The sequence below is a fragment of the Megascapheus bottae genome, chromosome 25 (assembly GCF_031878675.1).
Source record: "Megascapheus bottae isolate mThoBot1 chromosome 25, mThoBot2.hap1, whole genome shotgun sequence".
Classification (NCBI taxonomy): domain Eukaryota; kingdom Metazoa; phylum Chordata; class Mammalia; order Rodentia; family Geomyidae; genus Megascapheus; species Megascapheus bottae.
In genome coordinates, this window is record NC_143533.1 from 9,724,981 (window position 1) to 9,746,062 (window position 21,082).

A 21,082-nucleotide genomic window follows, 5' to 3' on the forward strand; every position below is an offset into this window, starting at 1 on the left:
AGATTGAAAAAGGGGATGGGCATCCAGCACGTTTTAAGATAACCCTTTAAGGATGGCTACCTCCGCTGTGTCACCACTGGACACAACAAGCACAGGGGAAAATTCTCTTATTGTCTTTTGATGGCAATAGGTAGAAATACCTCCCGTAGGGGAAAAGAAGGGCTGTCCTGAGTCTGCAGAAGACGAGAGAAACCAAAAATGTCCCGCCCTCCCCTCTGCCATGCCTAACCATCTCCATTAGCTTCCCTGGAGGCTCTCGGCGCTGCAACGGAAACCCAATTTCCGCTCTGAGGAGGAAGTGACGAAATACTAAGACCGTTACATTGTCTAGCCCTTCCCTGAAGAGACTACAAATCCCAGAAGTCAGTTCTAGGTCTTCCTAGGATTCCCATACCACCCCAGAATGCAATGTGTGCGGCAAAACGGAGCAAAGCATGCTGGGTCATGTAGTTCTGGTGGTTCCCTTCCCAAGGTGTTGTGTTGTTTTTTTCTTCCCCTCCAGCGCTCCACCGTCGGGTCCCGCCTCTTGGCTTCCCCTAGGACCTTTTACCTCACTCTCCAGTCATTTTGAAGATCAGGAAGTGGATAAATCACGAGGCCCGCTGTTGAGAGACTGACGGTGGCTCGCTTGGGGCATACGCCAGGGATGGCGGAACGTGAGGATGGAGCGGGTGTCCGGGCTGCTCTCCTGGACGCTGAGCCGAGTCCTGTGGCTATCAGGCCTCTCTGAGGCGGGAGCTGCCCGGCAGCCCCGGATCATGGAAGAGAAAGCGCTAGAGGTTTATGGTAATAATGTTCTCCGCAGCAGCCGCTTTGGGTGGGGGATAAGTCCCGGCGGCGCGGGGCCTCCGAACTCCCCTCTGGGGCTGGGGAGTGGACACGGGGCGGGCGGATGGGGGGGTTGCAGGTTGTAATCGGGAGCGTGGGAAGCCGCTTTCTTTTTCTTTTTCCGGGTGTCTGGCGAGGGCGGGGGGCCCTACGTCATGCAGCATGTGGAACCTTCTAGAGTTCGGGCTCTTCCTAAACATGGGATATGTTGAGCCCGGAAGTCTTTAAGTTTTATTCTCCTGTCTGTCCCATGTCCTATGGTGGTCATACCCGAGGGTGGGCACAGAGGCTTCTCCAGCGTCCTGCACAGGGCTCGGCTCCCGCCACCGCCGAGGGTGGTGGCTGAGTTAGGGACTGGCCCAAGGTCACAGCCACCTTCCCACCCCCCCAACTTTTTTTTTTTGCCCCAGCAGAATCAACAAGGAAGAGGATAAAATAGTCAAGTCAAATGTTAGATATGCATGCATACCCTCTCCCACATATATTCTCTCTATATTAAATATTCTCTGTTTCTTGGGACGATCGCCATTGTACAGATAAAGAAACACAGGTTTAGGATCTTTGGATAACTACCTGGTGATCGCAAGATCAGTAATAACCTGAGCAAAAACCAAACTTGGGATTCCAAATGTATGCGCTTTTCACTACATTCTCTCTCTCTTTCCCTGTCGTTGTCCTTCTGTTCCTCTGTCTCTCTCCCTCTCTGTCTCTCTCCCTCTCTGTCTCTCTCACACACACGCTATTACTTTTTATTTTATTTTTGTGGACTACGGATCAGATCCAGAGCCTTGCATATACTACTGTGTGCTGTACAACTGATCTATATACCCTTAGCCCTGTTTTTGAAAAGTAAAAAGATGGGCTGTAACATAAAGTGACCTAACCATAAGACTACTATTTGGGTAAGGGAAAGCCAACCATGTAAAAAAACAAACAACAACAATAATTAAAAAAACCCAAACCAAACAAACAACAGCAACAAAAAACAAACACCCTTTGGTTAAATCTAATGTTCCTTTTCTTTGGCAGAAGCAGAACTTATCCCCCGGTCAGAGGAAAATTACAAGGGTGCTGATCTACATAACATTCCTGTCCTGCCAGGCTTTGGGAGAGATACGACTCGAGTCCTCAAACTTAAATTGAGGAAGCCAAGTGGTGGCGATTGGTGGTTAGGAAGGTGGCTGTTCCAAGGCAGCCAGGGCTAAAAAGTTCATGAGATCTCCTCAGAGAGAACAAGTTGTGTACAATGGCTGTGCTTGGCATCCCAGCTTCAGGAGGAAGAGTAACCAGGAGGGTCATGGGCAGGGGTGGACTCAGCAAAAAGTCAAGGCTCTCTGCAAAATAACCAGGGCAGAAACGCTGAGAATGTGGCTCAAGTGGTAAGGCACCTGTTTAGCAAGCAGGAAGCCTCGAATTCATATACCAGTACTCAATCTTGAGGGGAGCAGGTGGGGAGGAGGGAAACCTGTATATGCAAATACAGTATGCAATAGATCATAACAGATCTATAACAAGAGCTTCAGACCTTCCAAGGAAGAAGAGATACTAGTCTGTGGCTCATGGGATCTGAAAAGATGTTCAAGAAGTCACTTGAGTTAGGCCTTTGAGAATAATTGGGACCTGGATGTTTAGAAAATCTGCAGACATACTAAGCTGGTTCCTCAGCTTAACCCAAATAATTGAATGGCAGACAGGATAGGGGTTGTAGTTCCACGTGATATGGTTGAACATTGTTTTAGATAGTAAATGAACGAAGACCTGGGTTTGATTCCTCCGTACTACATGCATAGAAAAAAGCTGGAAGTGATGCTAAGGCTCAAGTAGTAGAGCTCTAGCCTTGAGAAAATCTAAGGACAGGGCTCAGGCCCTGAGCTCAAGCCCAGGACTGGCAAAAAAAAAAAAAAGCCCCATTTTCCTAAATCCCACAATCCATAGTTCCATGAAAAAGCAGCTTTATCCTCTTTCCTGCCTATATTTTCAAATCCCATTTCTATTCAAGCAGTAAGCCCATGAGACAGCTGGGAGAAGGTAGAGTTTTATTGATCTTTTTTTTTTCATAGCTATATTTCAGTTGAGCTATAAATAATAGAACAAAACCTCAGGCTTGAAAATATGAAGCCTATCCTATATAAAATTATTCTCTCTTTTCTACCTCTCTGCTTGTCTTTAGCATTTTCCTCTTCATTTTCTATAATAATAGAGACAGAAAAAAATTATTTTGTCAGCTGTAGGGCTTGAATCCAATGCCTGGGTCTGTTCCTAAGGGCTTATTCTCAAGACTAGTGTGCTCTAACACATTTACAGCTCCACTTCCAATGTTCTGGTGGTTAATTGGAGATGAGTCTCACACTTTCTTTCCTCAGATCACAGTCTCCTGAGTAGCAAAGACTACAGGTATGTGCCACTGGCACCGGGCCTAGGAAAACTTATCAGCTCCCACATTTTTTTCTTTGTTTTTCTCTTTTCTTTTAGTGACAACACTAGGGCCTCGATCTTGCTTAGAGGAACCACACTTCTACTTTTGGCTTAGTGTTAATAAATTGGAGATAAGCATCTTCTGGACTTTTCTATCCAGGCTGGCTTTGATCTGCAATCCTCAGATCTCAGCTTCCTGAGTAAATAGGATTACAGTTGTGAGCTACCAGTGCCAGGAAGAATACCCATGTTTTAATAAAATGCTTTGTCTCTGATGACCCTTTAGATTTGATTCGAACTATCCGGGATCCAGAAAAGCCCAATACTTTAGAAGAACTGGAAGTGGTCACGGAGAGTTGTGTGGAAGTTCAGGAGATAAATGAAGAAGACTATCTGGTTACTATCAGGTTCACACCAACAGTACCTCATTGCTCTTTGGCTACTCTTATTGGTAAGATTGTTTGTGTAAACTCAATTATAAGTGTGATACTGATCCCAAATAAGAGCTTTATCATCTACCATTTATGATTTACAGAGTTTCTTCATGTAATGTACTGTAGTTGTCAGAATTAGCCTGTAGAAAATTAAAATACTCTTGTTATCAGTGCCATTGGGTCACAGCTGTAAATCCTAGCTCTGCGGGAGGCTGAGATCTGAGGATCAAGACTAGCCCAGGCAGGAAGTAGAGGTGTAGCTCAAGTGGTAGAGTGTTACCCCTGAGCAAAAACGCTCAGGGGCAGCGTTCAGACTTTGGGTTCAAGCCCCAGGACTCAAAAACAAAAACAACTTTGATCTTCATTTTGTAGCTGAGGAGTGAGAGCACAGAGTTTAGTTGACCTGCTTAGAATCATTCCCAGGAAATGGTGAAGTTAAGACTCAAACCCAAGTCTCCTGACTCCAAATGTATGTCTCCTCTAGTTACATCACAGTTCTTCTTTTAGGTACATGTGGCCATGGTCCCGGGCTGGCTTCGAACCATGATTCCTCAGATCTCAGCCCCTTGAGTAGATAGGATTGCAGTCATGAGCCACTGATGCCTAGCCATGAGGCTCTTTTTATTTCTATTATTTGTGCTAGTCCTGGGGCTTGAACTTAGGGCCTGGGCATTGTCCTTGAGCTTCTTTTGTTCAAGGCTAGCACTCTACCACTTGAGCCATAGTACCACTTCCAGCTATTTCGAGTAGTTTATTGGAGATAAAAGTCTCACAGACTTTGCTGCTCCAGCTGGCTTCAAATGGCAATCCTCAAATCTCAGCCTCCTGAGTAGCCAGGATTACAGGTGTGAGTCACCAATGCCCAGCTATGTGGCTCTTTTAAAATGGTACAGCTTTGGCCAGGAGCATAGCCTAGTGATAGATTGCTCGACTAGCATGCACAAAGCCCTGGATTCGATTCCTCAGTACCCCACACAGAAAAAGCCTGAAATGGCACTGTGGCTCAAGTGGCAGAGTGCTAGCATTGAGCAAAATATGTCCATAGACAGCGTCCAGGCCCTGAGTTCAAGCTCTAGGACTGGCCAAAAAAAAAAAAAAAGGCGCAGCTTGGCCTCGTGTCCATTCAGTAAATGCCAGTAAATTAATTACCCCTTGCTTGAAGGTCAGTTGATGAAGTAGGAAAGGCCTGGCTTTTGTAGTGTTTCTGGGTTCCAATCCCATCTCCGCTATTTGACTGCCAGAGCAGTCTTGTGGTAAGGTACACTCTGACACTAATCTCCTTATTTGTAGAATAGGATTAATAATGCCTAGATCACTGAATTGTCATGAGAAATATTTAAAACAACGTATGAAATTTCCACAGGAGACCTAAACTGGATCAAGCAAAGCTGTGTCAGCTACTTACATTCCCCCGGACGCGGACACAGCTGTGTGCTTTCTCAGAAACCAATTAAGCAATTAGAACAGATAAAGAGATAATTGGAGGTTGGTTTTGTTTTCCTCCACAGGGTTATGCTTAAGAGTAAAACTTCAGCGGTGTTTGCCATTTAAACACAAGGTAAGAGATGTTTTATTATCTCAGACCCAGAGCCACATGTGTGCTGGCGCAGTGCTCCACCTCCAGAGCACATCCATACGGTTGGAGATTTGTCACATAACAAATAATTCAGCTATTTAAACCATATCATTTAGTAATTACTCTCATATACACAGAATTGTGCACCCATGACTATAATCGGTTTTAGAACGTTTTCATCATCTCCAAAGAAATCTTGTACCTAGGCAGGCCTGGGGGTGCGTGTCTGTGATCTTATTACTTGGGAGGCTGGGGCAAAAGGATTGTGACTTTGAGACCTTGCCTGGGTTACGAAAATAAGAAAGGATGAAGATGAGGAAAGGGAGGAGCAAGGGAGAGAGAAGATTGAAGAAAAGAATACCTAGGAAAAGGGCAGGAAGGAAGGGAGAAGAAAAGAAAAGAAGGATGGTCAGGAGAAAATGAGGGAGGGACCAGGCACTGGTGGCTCATGCCTGTAATCCTGGCAATTTAGGAGGCCGAGATCTGAGGACTGCAGTTCAAAGCCAGCCTGGGCAGGAAAGTCTGGGAGATTCTTCAGTTAATCACCAGGAAACCAGAAGTGGTTCTGTCGCTCAAAGTGGTGGTCTGCTAGCCTTGAGCAAAATAGCTCAGGGCCAACTCTGAGGCCCCATGTTCAAGCCCTACAAATGACAAAAAAAGGAAAAAGGAAAGGAAGCAGGCAAGCAACAGTTACTCCTCCCTTTATCTCTAAGTTTGCCTATTTTGGACATTTTAAATTACATACAGTTTTGCATTATGTGGGCAAACACTCTACCACTAAGCCAAACTTGGCCTGGGCTGGCTTTTTAGTCATCAGATCTAAACTTCCTGAGTAGCTAGGGTTACAAGCAAGAGTTGTTGGAGCTTGGTGTGTTCTAATTCCTTAAGTATATTTTTAATCTTCTTTCTTGGTTTGTCATCTTCTTGAAGTCTGAGTTTATAGATGACCCATTCGAATGTTTTCCATTGTGATTTTACATAGTAAGAGCTCAGTAAGTACATGTTGAGTATATTGATGACTACTTTACACTAGTGGTCCCAGTGGTCTCCAGCACAATTTTTTTTCCCCACATAATATGCTTTCTTAGCCACTCGGTTTGCAATAGTGAGTTTTTGTTGAAAACTCTTGTTCTTAGACGCTGGATAATTCGTAGCAAGGCCAGAAGGGATAGCTTAACCAACATTAAACTTGAGAACAAATTTGGCAAGCTAAAGGAGAATGAGAAAAAGAGGATATTGAAACTGTGTATTGGGACTCATTTGTAAAAACAAGTAAAGCAACTCAACATTTGGGTGTGTGTGTGTGTCTGTGTGTAAAATACAGTGGGAGTGAGTGTAGAGAAAATGAGGAAGGAACTACACTAGATGGTTAATGTGCTTTGCTGGGGATGTGGCAGAAAGAATGTCACAAGCTGGTTTGGAAAGAAGTCGAGTGCAGGGAAAAGTACAAAACACTTACAGTGTCTCCTTCTTATAAAATTATATTTATGTTCGTAAAGAATTTCATTGCCAAGTGCTGGTGACTCACACTTGTTATCCTACCTACTCAAGATGAGATCTGAGAATTGAGGTTCGAAGCCAGCTCAGGCAGATAAATCTGTAGACTACTATCTTATTAGCCAGCAAAAAACTCAAAGTGAAGTTGTTGTTCAAATGATAGAGCTCCAACCTGAGGCCAAAAAGCCCAGTAAAAGCCTAAGAGCCAAAGCCAGAACCAACACACACACACACACACACACACACACACACACACAAAGTTTGATTCAAGAGCCTCCTGCAGGCTTTCCCCAGTTAACCAAAAATACTACTCCTGTTACTGGGATTGAATTTAGGAATTCAGGATCTTGCTTAGGTTTTTTTTTTTTTTTTTTTTTTTTTGTTCAAGGCTGGTGTTCTACCACTTTAGCCGTACAAAATGGCTTTTTCCTGGTCAGTTGGAGATACTAGTACATGGATTTACCTGCCTGAGTTGGTTTCTAACAATGATCATCTTTTCTCAGCCTTTTGAGTAGCTAGAATTAACGGCTTGAGCCACCAACACTCACCCGATCTCTAGATTTATTGTCTTTGTGTGTGTGCTGATCCTAGGTTTGAACTCGGGGGCTGGATACTCTCTCTGAGCTTTTGTGTTTTACTACTTGAGCCACAGCTCCACTTCTGACTTTTTGGTAGTTAATTGAAGATAGTCTCACAGACTTTTCTATTCAGACTGTCTTTGAACCATAGTCCTCAGATCTCAGCCTCCTAAATAGCTAGGATTACAGGCGTGAGCCCACTGGTGCCAAGCTATATTCTTGAGTCCACTGGATCTTCTACCTCTGTTTGTTATTTAAGAATTCCCCATGGTTTGGTTTTGTTTTGTTTTTTACAATACTGGGGTATGAACTGTGTACCTTGTAATTTCTAAGCAGGTGCTCTGTCACCTGAGCCATGTCCCCAAGCCCTTGCTCTAATATTTTGTTTCTTACTGTTTTTCCTTCCCAGCTGGAAATCTACATTTCTGAAGGAACCCATTCAACAGAGGAAGATAGTAAGTGAATCAGAAATACTATAAACAACTTCAGCTAGTAGGTTATTCTGTCAGCCATAAACCTCCAGGGTCACTTGTAAAGATTGGTGAGCCATCCATTAGTTATTAACTCTTCCTTCACAGGCAGAGAAACCAGACAACAGAAGGAAGCAATTTTTCACTGGGAACTAGGTGATCTAGAGATAACCAATACTAACTGATTCAGGCCAGAGTCTCCCTGTCTGTGAAAAGGCTCTATTCTTTGGTCATATGTTAAAGAGTTACATCTTTGAATTTGAAATTGGAGGGCTAGCAAGTAAAGTCCTAGCACATCTTGAATACGTGCTGTCTCTAAGTGAATGAGTTACAGTGGGAGTCAAGAACCCTTTTTTTTTTTTTGGTGGGTCATGGGACTTGAACTGGGCTACTGTCCCTGAGCTCTTCAGCTCAAGGCTACTGTCCTACCCTTGAGCCAAGCTCCACTTCTCATTTTCTAGAGGTAAATTGGAGATAAGAGTCCAGATCCTTTTGTGCCTGGGCTGGCTTTGAACCTTGATCCTCAGATCTCAGCCTCCTGAGTAGCTAGGATTACAGGCGAAGAATCTTTTTTAGGCCAGTGCTGCTTGCTCATACCTATAATCCTAGCTACTCAGGAAGCTGAGATCTGAAGATTACAGTTTGAAGCCAATCCAGAGAGCAAAATCCCTGAGATTCTGATATCTAATTAACCTCCAAAAGTCTGAAACTGGAGCTCAAGTGGTAGAGTGCTAGCATTGAGAAAAAAAAAAAAACTTGGGGATAATACATAGGCCCTTACCAAAAGCCCCAAGACAAATACACACATAAAAAAAGACCTTTTTATAAGACCTCTGACCTACTAAGAGAAATCAACCACAGATGATTTAAATTTCACAGAGGAGGGGCTGGGAGCATAGAAAAAGCTAGAAGTGGTATTGTGGCTCAAGTGATAGAGCTCTAGCCTTGAGAAAGCCCAAGGACAGTGCTCAGACCCTGAGTTCAAGCCCCAGGACTGGCCAAAACAACAACAACAACAAAAAATAGTTAATTTTAAAAAAAATCACAGAGAAAGTAGAGGTATTGCTCAGGTGGCAGAACACCAGCCTTGAGCCAAAGAGCAAAGCAAAAATATAAAGCTCTGACGTTAAGCCCCAGTATCTGGTGCATGCACATACAGGCACACACACACACACACACACACACACACACACACACACACACACACACGCCCCTATGCTGCAGTATCTGGTGCATGCACATACAGGCACACACACACACACACACACACACACACACACACACGCCCCTATGCTGCAGAACACACACACACCCATGCTGCAGGTGTGATAAAATGCCTTCCTAGCCAGCACAAGGCTCCTTACAAAGTACGGGCTGGGAGTTTGGCCTAGTGGTAGAGTGCTTGCCCAGCATGCCTGAATACCTGGGTTCGATTCCTCGGTACCACATACATAGAAAAAAGCCGGAAGTGGTGCTGAGGCTCAAGTGGTAGAGTGCTAGCCTCGAGAAAGCCCAAGGACAGTGCTCAGGCCCTGAGCCCAAGCCCAAGACTGGCAAAAAAAAAAAAAAATACAAAGTAGGGACTGGGAATGTGGCTCAGTAGTAGAATGTTTACCTAGCATGTGTGAAGCCCTGGGTTCGATTCCCCAATACCACATACAGAAAAGTGGTGCTGTGACTCAGATGGTAGACTGTTAGCCTTGAGAAAGCCCAAAGGCAGTGTCAAGCCCCAGGATTGGCAAAAAACAAATTAAAAAAAATCAGCTAATCAATAAATGTGGAAAATCTATCAGTATTTATCAAAATACAATCTTCAACAATAATTTGGAGCCATTTTTTGCTTGTTTTTTTTTGTTTTGTTTTGTTTTGTTTTATTGTTTTTTGCCAGTCCTGGGCTTCAGCTCTATGTGTGTGGTACTGAGGAATCGAACCCGGGTCTTCGCGCATGCAAGGCAAGCACTCGACCACTAGGCCAAACTCCTGGCCCCTTTTGGCTTGTTTTTATTATAATATCAGTTGTTGTTGGCAGATAGTTCACTTGTTGCTGTTGATGATATAAATTGGAAAATAATTTTGAGAAGCAATTCAGTGATATGAATAAAACTGTAACCATACTTAATTGATTTCATAATTACACCGTAACTAATTTTCCATAAAAGGCTATGTGCACCAGATGTTCATAGCTCACTCATATTGTCCTAGTTGTTCAGGAGGCTGAGGTCTGAGGATCATGGTTCCAAGGCAGCTTGGGCAGAAAAGATGTGAAACTCTTTTTTTTTTTTTTTTTTTTGCCAGTCCTGGGCTTGAGCTCAGGGCCTGAGCTCTGTCCTTGGACTTTCTCAAGGCTAGAGCTCTACCACTTGAGCCTCAGAACCATTTCTGGCTTTTTTTCTATGTATGTGGTACCGAGGAATCGAACCCGGGTCTTCATGCCTGCTAGGCAAGCACTCAACCACTAGACCAAACTCCCGGCCCCATGAAACTCTTATCTCTAATTAACCATCCAAAAGCCAGAAGTGAAGGTGTGATTCAACTAGCAGAGTCCTAGCCTTGAGTGAGACAAAAGTCTCAGACTTTCTTGCTGGGCTGCTTTTGATCTTCAGATCTCAGCCTCTTGAGTTGCCAGAATTGCAGGCATGAACTACTGGTGCTCAGCTAAGCTTTTTTTTTTTTTTGGGGGGGGGGTTATGACACTTGAACTCTGGGCCTAGGCTTTCTCCCTGAGCTCTTCAGTTCAAGGCTACTGCCCTGCCCCTTGAGCCACAGCTCCACTTCCGATTTTCTAGTGGTTAATTGGAGATAAGAGTCTCATAGACTTTAGTGCCTGGGCTGGCTTTGAACTGCAATCCTCAGATCTGAGCCTCCTGAGTAGCGAGGATTACAGGCGTAAGTGACCTCGCCCAGCAAGCTAAGCTCTTTATTTGGCAGGCTAATATATTGTCCAGTGTTGCCTAGCAACATAATTCTGCTAACTTTTGTCTTCATATTTCATAGTCAACAAGCAGATAAATGACAAAGAGCGGGTGGCAGCTGCAATGGAGAACCCCAACTTACGGGAAATCGTGGAACAATGTGTCCTTGAGCCTGACTGATATCTGCTTTAGGAGCCATTGAACTGTAATTGTTATATTTGTTTTACATTTGAAAAGTGTAAAAGACTCATCTTTAATACATAGGTGATTTGTACCTCAAAGCATTTTATAAAGAATTATTTCCAAACAAGTTTGAATTACAAAGTAGGACCTAATTTGTGCAGTAAATAACATCCTCAGGATTTGTAACACTGAAGTGATTAACCAGAAACTTGTTTTCTAGTTACTGTGTATAAGATGTGTTACTATTTTTCTGATACCCATTCTGATACAGCTACTTTTCGTGTCAAATATTACCATGTCCAAATATATTCAACTTAAATCACTATTCTAAAATAAATGATTCTTATAATGATTTGTCTCAAATGTTTTTATTGAATTTTAAGTGCTAGTGTAAATGTGAATTCCTAGACGATTCTTGCAGAGCTTTATTTTTGTTGACTGTTAGGTAGAATCTGATCTAAAAATCAAAAGATACTGCTAAAATCAGATCCTGAGCCAGGCCTGGTGGCTCACATCTGTAATCCTAGCTCTCAGGAGACTGAGAGCTGAGAATTGCAGTTTAAAGCCAACTTGGACAGGAAAATCCACGATATTATCTCCAGTGGAATAGAAAAAGCCATAAGTAAGGCTGTGGCTCAAGTGGTAGAGTGCTAGTCTTGGGCACAAAAGCTCAGGGGTAGTGCCTAGCCCCTGAGTTCAAGCCCCAGAACTGGCACATACACACACATGCACAAACACAGAACCATTCTCAGCCTGTGTGTTACACAAAAGCAAGCACTAGACTCCACTTGGCCTATGGACCATTTATGATGATCCACAAAAATTATCCTTAACCTTTTTGGGTGATCTCAAATTAATTTGAGAAACAGATAATCCTCTTGCAAAGGGAAAAAAAGGCACTTACATGAAACTTTGTATCTGATGCCAGGAGGGACAGAGCTTGCTAAAAAGCCAGTGGATTCAGGTTAATAATGCTGGGATCCAATAACTCTCCTTAGAACTCCAGGTTGGCCTTTCCCGTCCACCATCCACCAGAATAAGTAGTGGAGAAGCTTTCTCAGATCCCTGGTGAAACATATCTCTAGAAGAATGCAACGCTTTATATTTAAGGGGGGGCTGCTGATTGGGAAGAGGAGGCCTTGCTGTGAAAGTTAGCTCAGTTGGTTTCTCCTTGTTAATACAAGGCAGAAAATAAAATGAAACTATAAAGGTTCAGCCTGGTGGTGTTAACTACTATTAATGCCAGTTCTTTTGATGTTGTTTTGTGACATTAAAGCTTGAACTCAGGGTCTTAACACATTCTGGGGGTGGCTTTTTCACTCAAAGCTAGTATTCTTCCACTTGAGCCATAGCTCCACTTCTGGCTTTGTGCTGATTAATTGGAGATCAGAGGCCCACAGGCTGGCTTTGAACCATGATCTTCGGATCTCACCCTTCTGAGCAGAATTACATGCATAAGCCAACAGCAATTAGCTAAAGGGTGCTTTTAATGCTGCAAATAGGTGCTAATTGTTACTATTCTTATATAGTTTTGTGGGTAGTCAAACCATAAGGTCAAATTGCCACCTTGTTCTAATTCTGGACTCCAGAGAAGTTGCCTAACTTCTTTGTGTCTTTATTCCCTGATCTGTCAATGGGAATAAATTTATTTATAGGGATATTGTATAGACCACAAGATTGCTGAACACAAGCCTGGGATTTAGTTAGTTTGTAAGTGTGTGTGTGTGTGTGTGTGTGTGTTGGGGGGGGGTGGCAAGTGGGCAGTAACACCAGAGCCATGCCTCTAGCCCTTTGTGCTTGAGCTATTTTTAATTTTTTTTAACTATTGTTTTAGGGTTTTTTTTCCCTGGTATTGGGGATTGAACTCAGGATGTTGCACTTGCTGAGCTAGCTCTTTGCCACTGAGATACATTCCAGATACATTGTGGGTTATGGGGCTTGAACTCTGGGCCTAGGTGCTGTCCCTGAACTCTTCAGCCCAAGACTACTGCCCTACCCTTGAGCCACATCCCTACTTCCCATTTTCTAGTGATTAATTGGAGATAAGAGTCTCCCTTTCTTTAGTGCTCATGCTGGCTTTGAATCAAGATCCTCAGATCTCAGCCTCCTGAGTAACTAGGATTACAGGCATGTGTACCGTGCCCGGCTCTGTGAGCTATTTTTTTTTTCATATAGTCTCAGAATGGACTGCTAGTCTGTTTAACCTTTTTGCGTGTCTGGAATGGTAGACTTAAACCACATAGCCTGCTTATATTGGGTGAGATAAGGTCTCACAAAATTTTGCTCAGATTGACCTTGAACTATGACCCTCCCAATATTGTCTCCCAAGCAGCTAGAATTTCAAACTATAGCATCTATCTATCTATCTGGCCTCACTACACAGCCCAGGCTGACATTAACTTATGGTCCTCCTGCCTCCACTCCCCAAGTGCTAAGATTATAGGTGGGAGTCACTGTGCTGGCTAGCAAATGTTTTATTAGGATTTGGGAATAGAGAAGAAACAATAAATTTCTTGGAAGCAGTTCTTCCTCCCTCCAGGGTGCAATTACTCAAGACAAACATTAGATGGCAGCAAAGCATGGCTCTTTGAGAACTTCGGCTTTGCACTCACTGGCTCTGCCCCCAGAAGAGTATGAACTTGGGCCAGTGGCTTCCTCTCTTAGACGACTCCTTCCTTCTACAAAATGAAGGTATTATACAATCTCTAAGATTCATTATGCTTTTCCATTTGTATAGACTAGAAACCACAGAAAACTGGCAGGAGGGGGCCTGGCATTTCTAAGAATATATTAGCATTATTAATAATCACAGAAGTATAGCTGGGTGTGGATTATATGCCTGGAATCCTGGTACTTGGAGGGCTGAGGCAAGAGGATTGCCAGTTTGAGACTAGCCTCGGTTATTTACTGAATCTGTACAGAGTAAACACATTTTTAAATAGAATATCAACCGGATGCCAGTGGCACACAACTGTAATCCTAATTACTAAAAAGGCTGACATCTGTAAAGATTAAGATTCAAAGTCAACCTAAGCAGGAAAGTCTGTTAGACCATTACCCACCAAAAAGCCAAAACTGGAGCTGTGGCTGCAGTGGTAAAGTGCTACTCTTGAGTATGCCAACACCTCCTCCTCCTTTTCTCTTTTTTCTTTTTTCTTTTTTTTTTGGTGCTGGACCTGGGACTTCAACTCAGAATCTGGGTGGTGTTCTTGATCTTCTACTTAAGGCTAGCACTCTACCACTTGAGCCACATCACCACATAGGGAGTAGTTTATTCTCCAGTAGGATAAAAGTCTCATGGACTTTCCTGCCCGGGCTGGATTTGAACTGTAGTCCTCAGATCTCAGCCTTCTAAGTAGCCAAGATAACAGGCATGAGTCACCAGCACTGGCTTACTCTGCTTTCAGGTTTAACTCAGAGTTTCCTTTTCTCTCCAGGCTCCTCCCCAAGAAAGACACACCTGATCCTTCGTCTCACTGAGCAGTTAGCTTCTCCCAGATCTTCTCCTTGGCATCCAAAGGTGCTATTGAAAGAATAAGTATATTCCTAGCCAAGAAATCCAAGCCTCCCATTCTCCAGCTCTTCCCCCTTTTCCATCCTCTTCTTCCCCACCCTGGCTCCATGCTGGTGGCAGGATCCAGGTTTTGCTGAGTCCAGCAAGGTTCTGGCTGTAGAAGCTAACGAGTCTGTACTGGAGAAGCAGGAAGGTTGCAGGTCTGCTTCATACCCTGGCCCTGCCTGCTTGGGTGTGGAGAGCAGAGTGGGCAGGGCTGAGAAGTGAGGCTACCAGGTCACCTTTGCTTCCTCTCTGCGTCACCTCTGCTTCATCTGACCAGGAATGGTCAGGTAGAGGAATCACCTGACCAGATTAGTTCCTAAGAAAAGCGTCTGCACCTGAGTCCCCTGTCCAGAAACCTGCATTCCAGACTTTATCTAACAACTAGAACCTACTCAGGGCCAAGTCAGAGTAGATTGGGGTGCAAAGGTGAACTAGATCCACCTCCACAGTTCAGGGCAGACATTAAAGGAATGACAAAAATAGCATAAGCCTGGGCACTGGCTGCTCAAAAGGCTGAGATCTGAGGATTGAGGTTCAAAGCCAATCCAGGCAGGAAAGTCCATGAAATTTTTTTCTTTTTTTTTTCTTTTGCCAGTTTTGGGGCTTAAATTCAGGGCCTGAGCACTGTCCCTGAACTAAAGGCTAGCGTTCTACCACTTGAGCCACAGCACTACACAGCTAGAGCTTTTTCTGTGTATGTGGTATGGAGGAATTGAACCCAGGGCTTCATCCATGCTAGGTACACACTCTACCATTCCTGGCCCTGCCAATCACTTTATCAGTAGGCTTGTGTTTCTCCAGCTTTTCCCACTAAAGGCTAGCACTCTACCACTCGAGCCATATCTTCACTTCAAGCTTTTTGCTGGTTAATTGGAGATAAGAGTCTTAGGACAAGCTGGGCACTGGTGGCTCATACCTGTAATCCTAGCTACTCAGGAGATTTGAGATCTGAGGATTGCAGTTCAAAGCCAACCCCAGGCACAAAAGTCTGTGAGCCTCTTATTCCAATTAACAACCAGAAAACTGGAAATGGAGCTGTCGCTCAAAGTGGTGGAGTGCTAGCCTTGAGGAAAAGAAGCTCAGAGACCGTGCACAGGTCCTGAGTTCAAACATCAGGACTGGCAAATGATGATGATGATGATGATGATGATGATGATGATTTGGGATCAGCCAGATTGTAATTCTCTCTCCTCTATGAAATTTAGTGATGAAAGCCCTGGGAAATCATTTTTATATTTCCTTCCCCTAAATGGAAATATTTTTGTCTTGAACTATGTCCACTAAACTTTGCCTAAATTCTATTTCCGCTTCCTTCTCCCCATCTTTCCCCCCATTGCCATTCCTTTTTTTCCCCTCTGGGATCTTTTGGCAGAAAGAAGAAAGGAAGCCTGGAGCTAGTGGCTCCCTCTTGTCATTTTAGTTACTCAGAAGGTTGAGATCTGAGGAGTGAGGTTCAAAGCCAGCCCTGGCTGGGGAAACTCCAAGGAAACTGTTACTTCCAATTAACCACCAAAGAGCTGAAGTGGAGGTGTGGTTCAGGCGTCAGAACACCATCCTTGAACAACAACAAAAACCCCAAAACAAAACCCTGAAGAACAGCACCCAGGTACAGGGGGGAGCAGGCTGTCCACTGCAGCCCCTGCCCTGGTGAACTTTCCAGACCCATCTCTATGGGGTGGGAATAACCTGGCCACGGGGAGCCTGGGTGGAGCCCTGGGGGTGCCCTGCTGCTGTATGACCCCATCTACCCCCCACCCCGCCCCACCACGGTCCATCAGCAGGGGCTTCCCAGCAGGGGGCGCCCCCGGAACCCCCAAGCCAGGCGGGCCGGACGCGCCTCCAGCCCGCGCCTGGGACCGGGCCGGCCGCTCCGCCCCCTCGACTCCCCGGCGGCTGCGGCGGCGGCCGGACCTGAGGGGCAGGAAGCGGAGGCAGCAGTGGAGCCAGCGCCGAGCACCCCGCCGCGTCCCGGTGTCCCCGCCGCGCTGCCCGCCTCGCCCCAGTGCCCTGCGCCCCGGTGCCCCGCGCCTTCGCCGCCGTGAGTCACAGCGCAGCTCTGCGGGGCTCGACGGGGCGGGCGGGCCGGGGTGCAGCGAGGTTTAGAGCTGGTTTAGGGGGTCGGGGTGGGGGCAGCCTGCTGTTCTCTTGCAGGGTCCCAGCTCTGCAGCCATGGAGTTAGGCCAGGGAGCAGAGACCACGCGTCACTGCCAGTGCCTCTCAAAACTCTCTGTCTGTCTGTCTGTCTGTCTGTCTGTCTGTCTGTCTGTCTGTCTGTCTGTCTGTCTCCCCCACACACCTCCACATCTGGCTGTTTTTGTTTTTCCTGGTTAATTGGAGATAAAGCGTCTCACAGACCTTCCTGCCCAGGCTGGCTTTGAACCCCTCTCCCTCTTCAGATCTCAGTCTTCTAAGTAGGTAGGAGTTTTGGCTTGAGACACCCAGTGCCTTGCTTCTCGCACCTCCTGATCCCCCTGCTCAATTGAGCCGCCTAAATGGAGGATGGAGCCATGGGTGGGTGAGCCTCCCCTTCAAGAGTCTCCATTGGGGCAGAAGTGGGGGTGGGTGTCTAGGGGCAGCTGGCTGCTCTGTGGCAAGCTGGGGTGAAGGGCTTTATGTAAGGGCACTGCCAACAGTTGACCTGGTCCTTGGGCCAAGCATTGTGGCACTCTCTTAGCGTGCACTGTCCTGCTACCCCTCACCGAAACTCTGCCAGGCAAAGATGAGTGGTCCATGATGTGAGGGGGCACATAGGGAAACAGGCCGCTGGAGTGGAGGCTGTGTCAGAAGCGGATGGAGGGGACCCCTCCTCCCCAGTGTCTCATATTCTGAAGTCTAGGGTACTGCTCTGTCTGCCCACTTGTAGCCATGTAGATGTTTCTAGGGGAATCCTGGAGAGAGAGAGAGAGAGAGAGAGAGAGAGAGAGAGAGAGAGAGAGAGAGAGAGAGGAGGGAGGGAGGGAGGGAGGGAGGGAGGGAGGGAGGGAGGGAGGGAGGGAGGGAGGGAGAGAGAGAGAGAGAGAGAGAGAGAGAGAGAGAGAGAGAGAGAGAATCTTAGCTGTTTTAGTTAAAGCTAGATTCTCCCCTCAACTACGCTTCTCCCCGATTTTTTTGGGGGGGGTATGTGTGTGTATGTGTGCTGATACTGGGGCTTGAACTCAGGGCCTGGGCATACTCCCTTAGCTTTTTGTTTAGGGCTAGCACTCTACCACTTGAGCCACGGGTCTAGTTCCAGCTTAATTGGAAAGATGATTCCTTCCTGGACTGGCTTTGAACCTCAGTCCTCATTCAGATCTCAGCCTTCTGAGTAGCTAGGATTCCAGGCAATGGGCTTAGAGCCCTGGATGAGTTTTTAGCACTTAAAGTGACTCCACTGACAATTAGCATTTCCTGGGAGGCTTGGGCAGGGGGTCAGCGGTGTGTGCTTTGCATGAACATCTGCTGTCCTGTGGCCAGTTTCCTATTGGCAGGAATGAGAACTGAGGTGACACTGAACGCCTCCCTGTTGGTTAGATATGGGGGTGAACAGGTAGGCTGCCCAGAGGACTGGACCACAAAGATGGAGGGTTTTTTTTCTCCCTCATATTAGTTTAGACAGCTTAAGTGTGATGCATCCTGGTGGTGTGTGTGTGTGTGTGTGTGTGTGTGTGTGTGTGTGTGTGTACTAAGCCACTGCCTGCTCACCTCTGTGGGTCTTCTTTTCTCTTCCACATACTGAACTGGGATGAGGAATTCAAAGAGTTAATTTTGCACAGCGACTTGTCTAGTGGGAAAGAGGGTTCCTAACTTCAGATAGCCCCCAGATAGCCTGCTTTCCAACCCTGAGACAACTTTGGGTAGGAGGGTGATTGAGGTCAGAGCCTTCTCCTGTCTAGACCTCAGTTTCCTCCTTTTGTCCAACAAGTGGGTTAGATCAGAGAGTGCTGGTTTCAAATTTTTGTTATCCAGAAGCCAAGCCTATAGCGTGATGGGCTGGAGATTCTCCTCTACCCCCCCCCACTTCCTCTTACCCTATTGGCTTCCAAAGCAGAGTCTGACAGCCCCTAAATGGTATGTGTGCAGTCTTTAGTATTAGAGGTATAGGCTGAGTTTCATGTTTGTAATGTTAGCTACTTAGGAGGCTGAGATCTGAGAACTGAGGTTCAAAGCCAGTCTAGTCAGGAAAGTCTGAAGGGTCGCACTCTGCCCTGGAGTCTTCTGGGAAGGGAGGGATGAGTTGGCATCTGTTAATGGCGCTCTGGTTTGTAGAAAGCGACGATGGAGGAGAGAGTTGTGTACCCACTGGGCAGCTGCAGTCATTTGCTGTTGTACTTGCCTCTTCAGCTTGGGTGAAACAGTTTCTTGGAGTTTCACTGTATCTGGGTGCATTTGGCATTTGATTGGCAGGTTGAAGATAAGTTGTCCATACGCTAGAGAATTTGCTAAGACATAGCCACAGGTGGCTTGGTTTTATCTTTACGATAGGCAGACCCGTGCCCTTGGGTCTTTTCCTGGGGTGCTGTCCAGAGTGGCATGCAGCTGTCCTAGGATCAGTTGAGTGGCTCCAAGTCTCATATGGTGAAAGATTGAAGATCCCCTGTATTCAGAATTGCCCTGGGGTTCACTCTGGGTGGACAGAGTTAGCTCTGATTGCTAGATGAGGAAACTGAGGCAGTATTGAGCAGTGATGAGGTCACTCAGCTAGTTGTGGGCAAAGCTGGAAGCAGCACCTGGGGCTGTGGACTTCTGGTGCCTGTTGTAATTTGTCTGCCCATGTTTCCCTTAGGGTAATGAGTGAGAACAATTACTAATCTGTTGAGTCTCTGCATAGGGCTGACACACCCCTGCAGGAGCTGAGATCATGGCAATCCCTTGCCTTTCCACAGCCTTTTAATCTTTTCCAAAACAAATTGTCCGTGACTAGGTATTGATTTTTTTCCCCAGCCTTAGTCCCCTTTCACAGATGAGCAAGTCAAGTCACCAGTAGCTTAAATGACTGACCCAAGCAAACCCAGACTTAAACTTGGAACTTTGACTCCAAAACTAGTGCTTTCTTTCTTTCTTTTCTTTCAGTGCTGGTACTAGGGTTTGAATTCAGGGTTCAAGACAGAGACAGAGCTCTACTTCTGGCCTTTGTTTTTGTTTTTTTTTTTTGGTGGTGGTTGATTGGAGATAAGCGTCTCACAGACTTGTCTTCATAGGCTGGCTTTGAACAAGTGATCCTAAGATCGCAGACTCCTGAGTAGCTAGGATAATAGTTGTAAGCCACTGGCATCTGGCGCTAGTGTTTTCACTTACTGTCATACAGTTGTCTCTTTACTCATGAGATCAAAAAGATAGTTAACATTTACCATGAAAAGGGCTCATTTTCTGTCTCCTGAACAAATTTGAATGAGGATGACTCTAGGACTCTGCCTTCTCAGCTATAAGTGAGGAAAAGCTTGAGCAGTGCGGTTCTTATGAAGACCAGGGCTGTGGATTACTGTACAATTCTTTGCTCCCCTGTCAGGCAGTATATTGTTTTTGTTGTTGTTGTTGTTCTTTTTTTTTTTTTTTTTCAGTCCTGCGGCTCGAACTCAGGGTCTGGGCACTGTCCCTGAGCTACCACTTGAGCCACAGCGCCACTTTGACTTTTTCTTTTTTTGCCAGTCCTGGGCTTGAGCTCAGGGTCTGAGCACTGTTCTTGGCCTTTTCTCAAGGCTAGCACTCTGCCACTTGAACCACAGCACCACTTCCAGCCTTTTTCTATGTATGTGGTACCGAGGAATCGAACCTGGGTCTTCGTGCATGCTAGGCAAGCACTCTACCACTAAGCCACATTCCTAGCCCATCAGGGAATATATTGTTAACACTCTCAAACTCCTGGGCTTGGACTAGTTTCATGGCTGTCCTGACCTCAAGTATTTTTTTTTTCTTCCATTTTAAGGTTGCATGGTCCAGGCCTCAATGAGGAGCCCAAACATGGAGCCGTTCAAACAGCAGAGAGTGGAAGACTTTTATGAAATCGGCGAGGAGCTGGGGAGGTGAGAGTGGTGGAGAGTTGGGGGATGGGAGATGGAGACTCTTGGGCATCCTTTGGTCAATTGGCATGGTAGAACATGGGCTTATGATAGTAAGTTTAGTGGGAAGCTTTCAAAAAACAAGTCCACGCTTTATTCATACTTACCAATCCTTTGTAATCATACATTACCAATCCTTTGGAACCAAGGATAGAACAACAGAAGGGCTAGAATTGCTGAAATCTGTGTTTGCTTTGTATTGTCAGTTGCAATAAATCTTTCCTTTTATTCTTCTTTTTTTTTTTTTTAATCCATAGTGGGGCTTGAACTCTGGACCTGGGCACTGTCTCTGAGCTCTTCAGCTCAAGAATAGTGATCTATCACAGTGAGGCACAACACCAAATTCCAGTTTTCTGGTGGTTAATTGGAGATAAGAGTCTCAAGGACTTTCTTGTCCAGGCTGGCTGTGAATCCTTAGAACTGTGATCCTTAGATCTCAGTCTCCTGAGTAGCTAAGATTACAGGCATGAGACACTGGCAAATATTTCTTCTTTTCCTTTTTTACCTTTCCCTTCCTTTCTTCCTTCCTTCCTTCCTTCCTTCCTTCCTTCCTTCCTTCCTTCCTTCCTTCCTTTTTTTGTGGCTTTCCTAGGGC

At 45.5% G+C, this 21,082-nt stretch overlaps 2 protein-coding genes across 4 annotated transcripts in view; both read left to right on the plus strand.

Moving 5' to 3' along the window:
* Positions 1 to 430: 430 nt before the first annotated feature.
* On the plus strand, positions 431 to 11,245 carry Ciao2a (cytosolic iron-sulfur assembly component 2A). The gene is made up of 5 exons (XM_090358210.1): positions 431 to 786; positions 3,530 to 3,694; positions 5,186 to 5,235; positions 7,738 to 7,783; positions 10,793 to 11,245. The coding sequence occupies exons 1-5, from the start codon at positions 663 to 665 to the stop codon at positions 10,888 to 10,890; spliced, it is 483 nt and encodes a 160-aa protein (XP_090214336.1). The 5' UTR covers positions 431 to 662; the 3' UTR covers positions 10,891 to 11,245.
* A 5,105-nt stretch (positions 11,246 to 16,350) lies between these two features.
* Dapk2 (death associated protein kinase 2) overlaps positions 16,351 to 21,082 on the plus strand; it is an 89,242-nt gene continuing 84,510 nt past the window's right edge. The window contains exons 1-2 of one of the 3 annotated variants that reach the window (XM_090358213.1): positions 16,351 to 16,490; positions 20,355 to 20,451. In XM_090358213.1, the coding sequence (XP_090214339.1) occupies positions 20,360 to 20,451 (92 nt within the window). In that variant the 5' untranslated portion in view covers positions 16,351 to 16,490; positions 20,355 to 20,359. Of the gene's footprint in view, positions 16,491 to 16,890; positions 16,964 to 20,354; positions 20,452 to 21,082 lie in introns of those variants that run through there. The other 2 variants (XM_090358212.1, XM_090358214.1) reach the window with 2 other exon arrangements.

Excerpts from the sequence above, each read along its gene's own strand:
- Ciao2a (XM_090358210.1), top strand. The coding sequence starts at position 663 with ATGGAGCGGGTGTCCGGGCTGCTCTCCTGGACGCTGAGCCGAGTCCTG. Across the intron at positions 787-3,529 it reads GAAAGCGCTAGAGGTTTATG|ATTTGATTCGAACTATCCGG; the intron begins GTAATAATGTTC and ends ATGACCCTTTAG. Across the intron at positions 5,236-7,737 it reads GTTTGCCATTTAAACACAAG|CTGGAAATCTACATTTCTGA; the intron begins GTAAGAGATGTT and ends TTTCCTTCCCAG.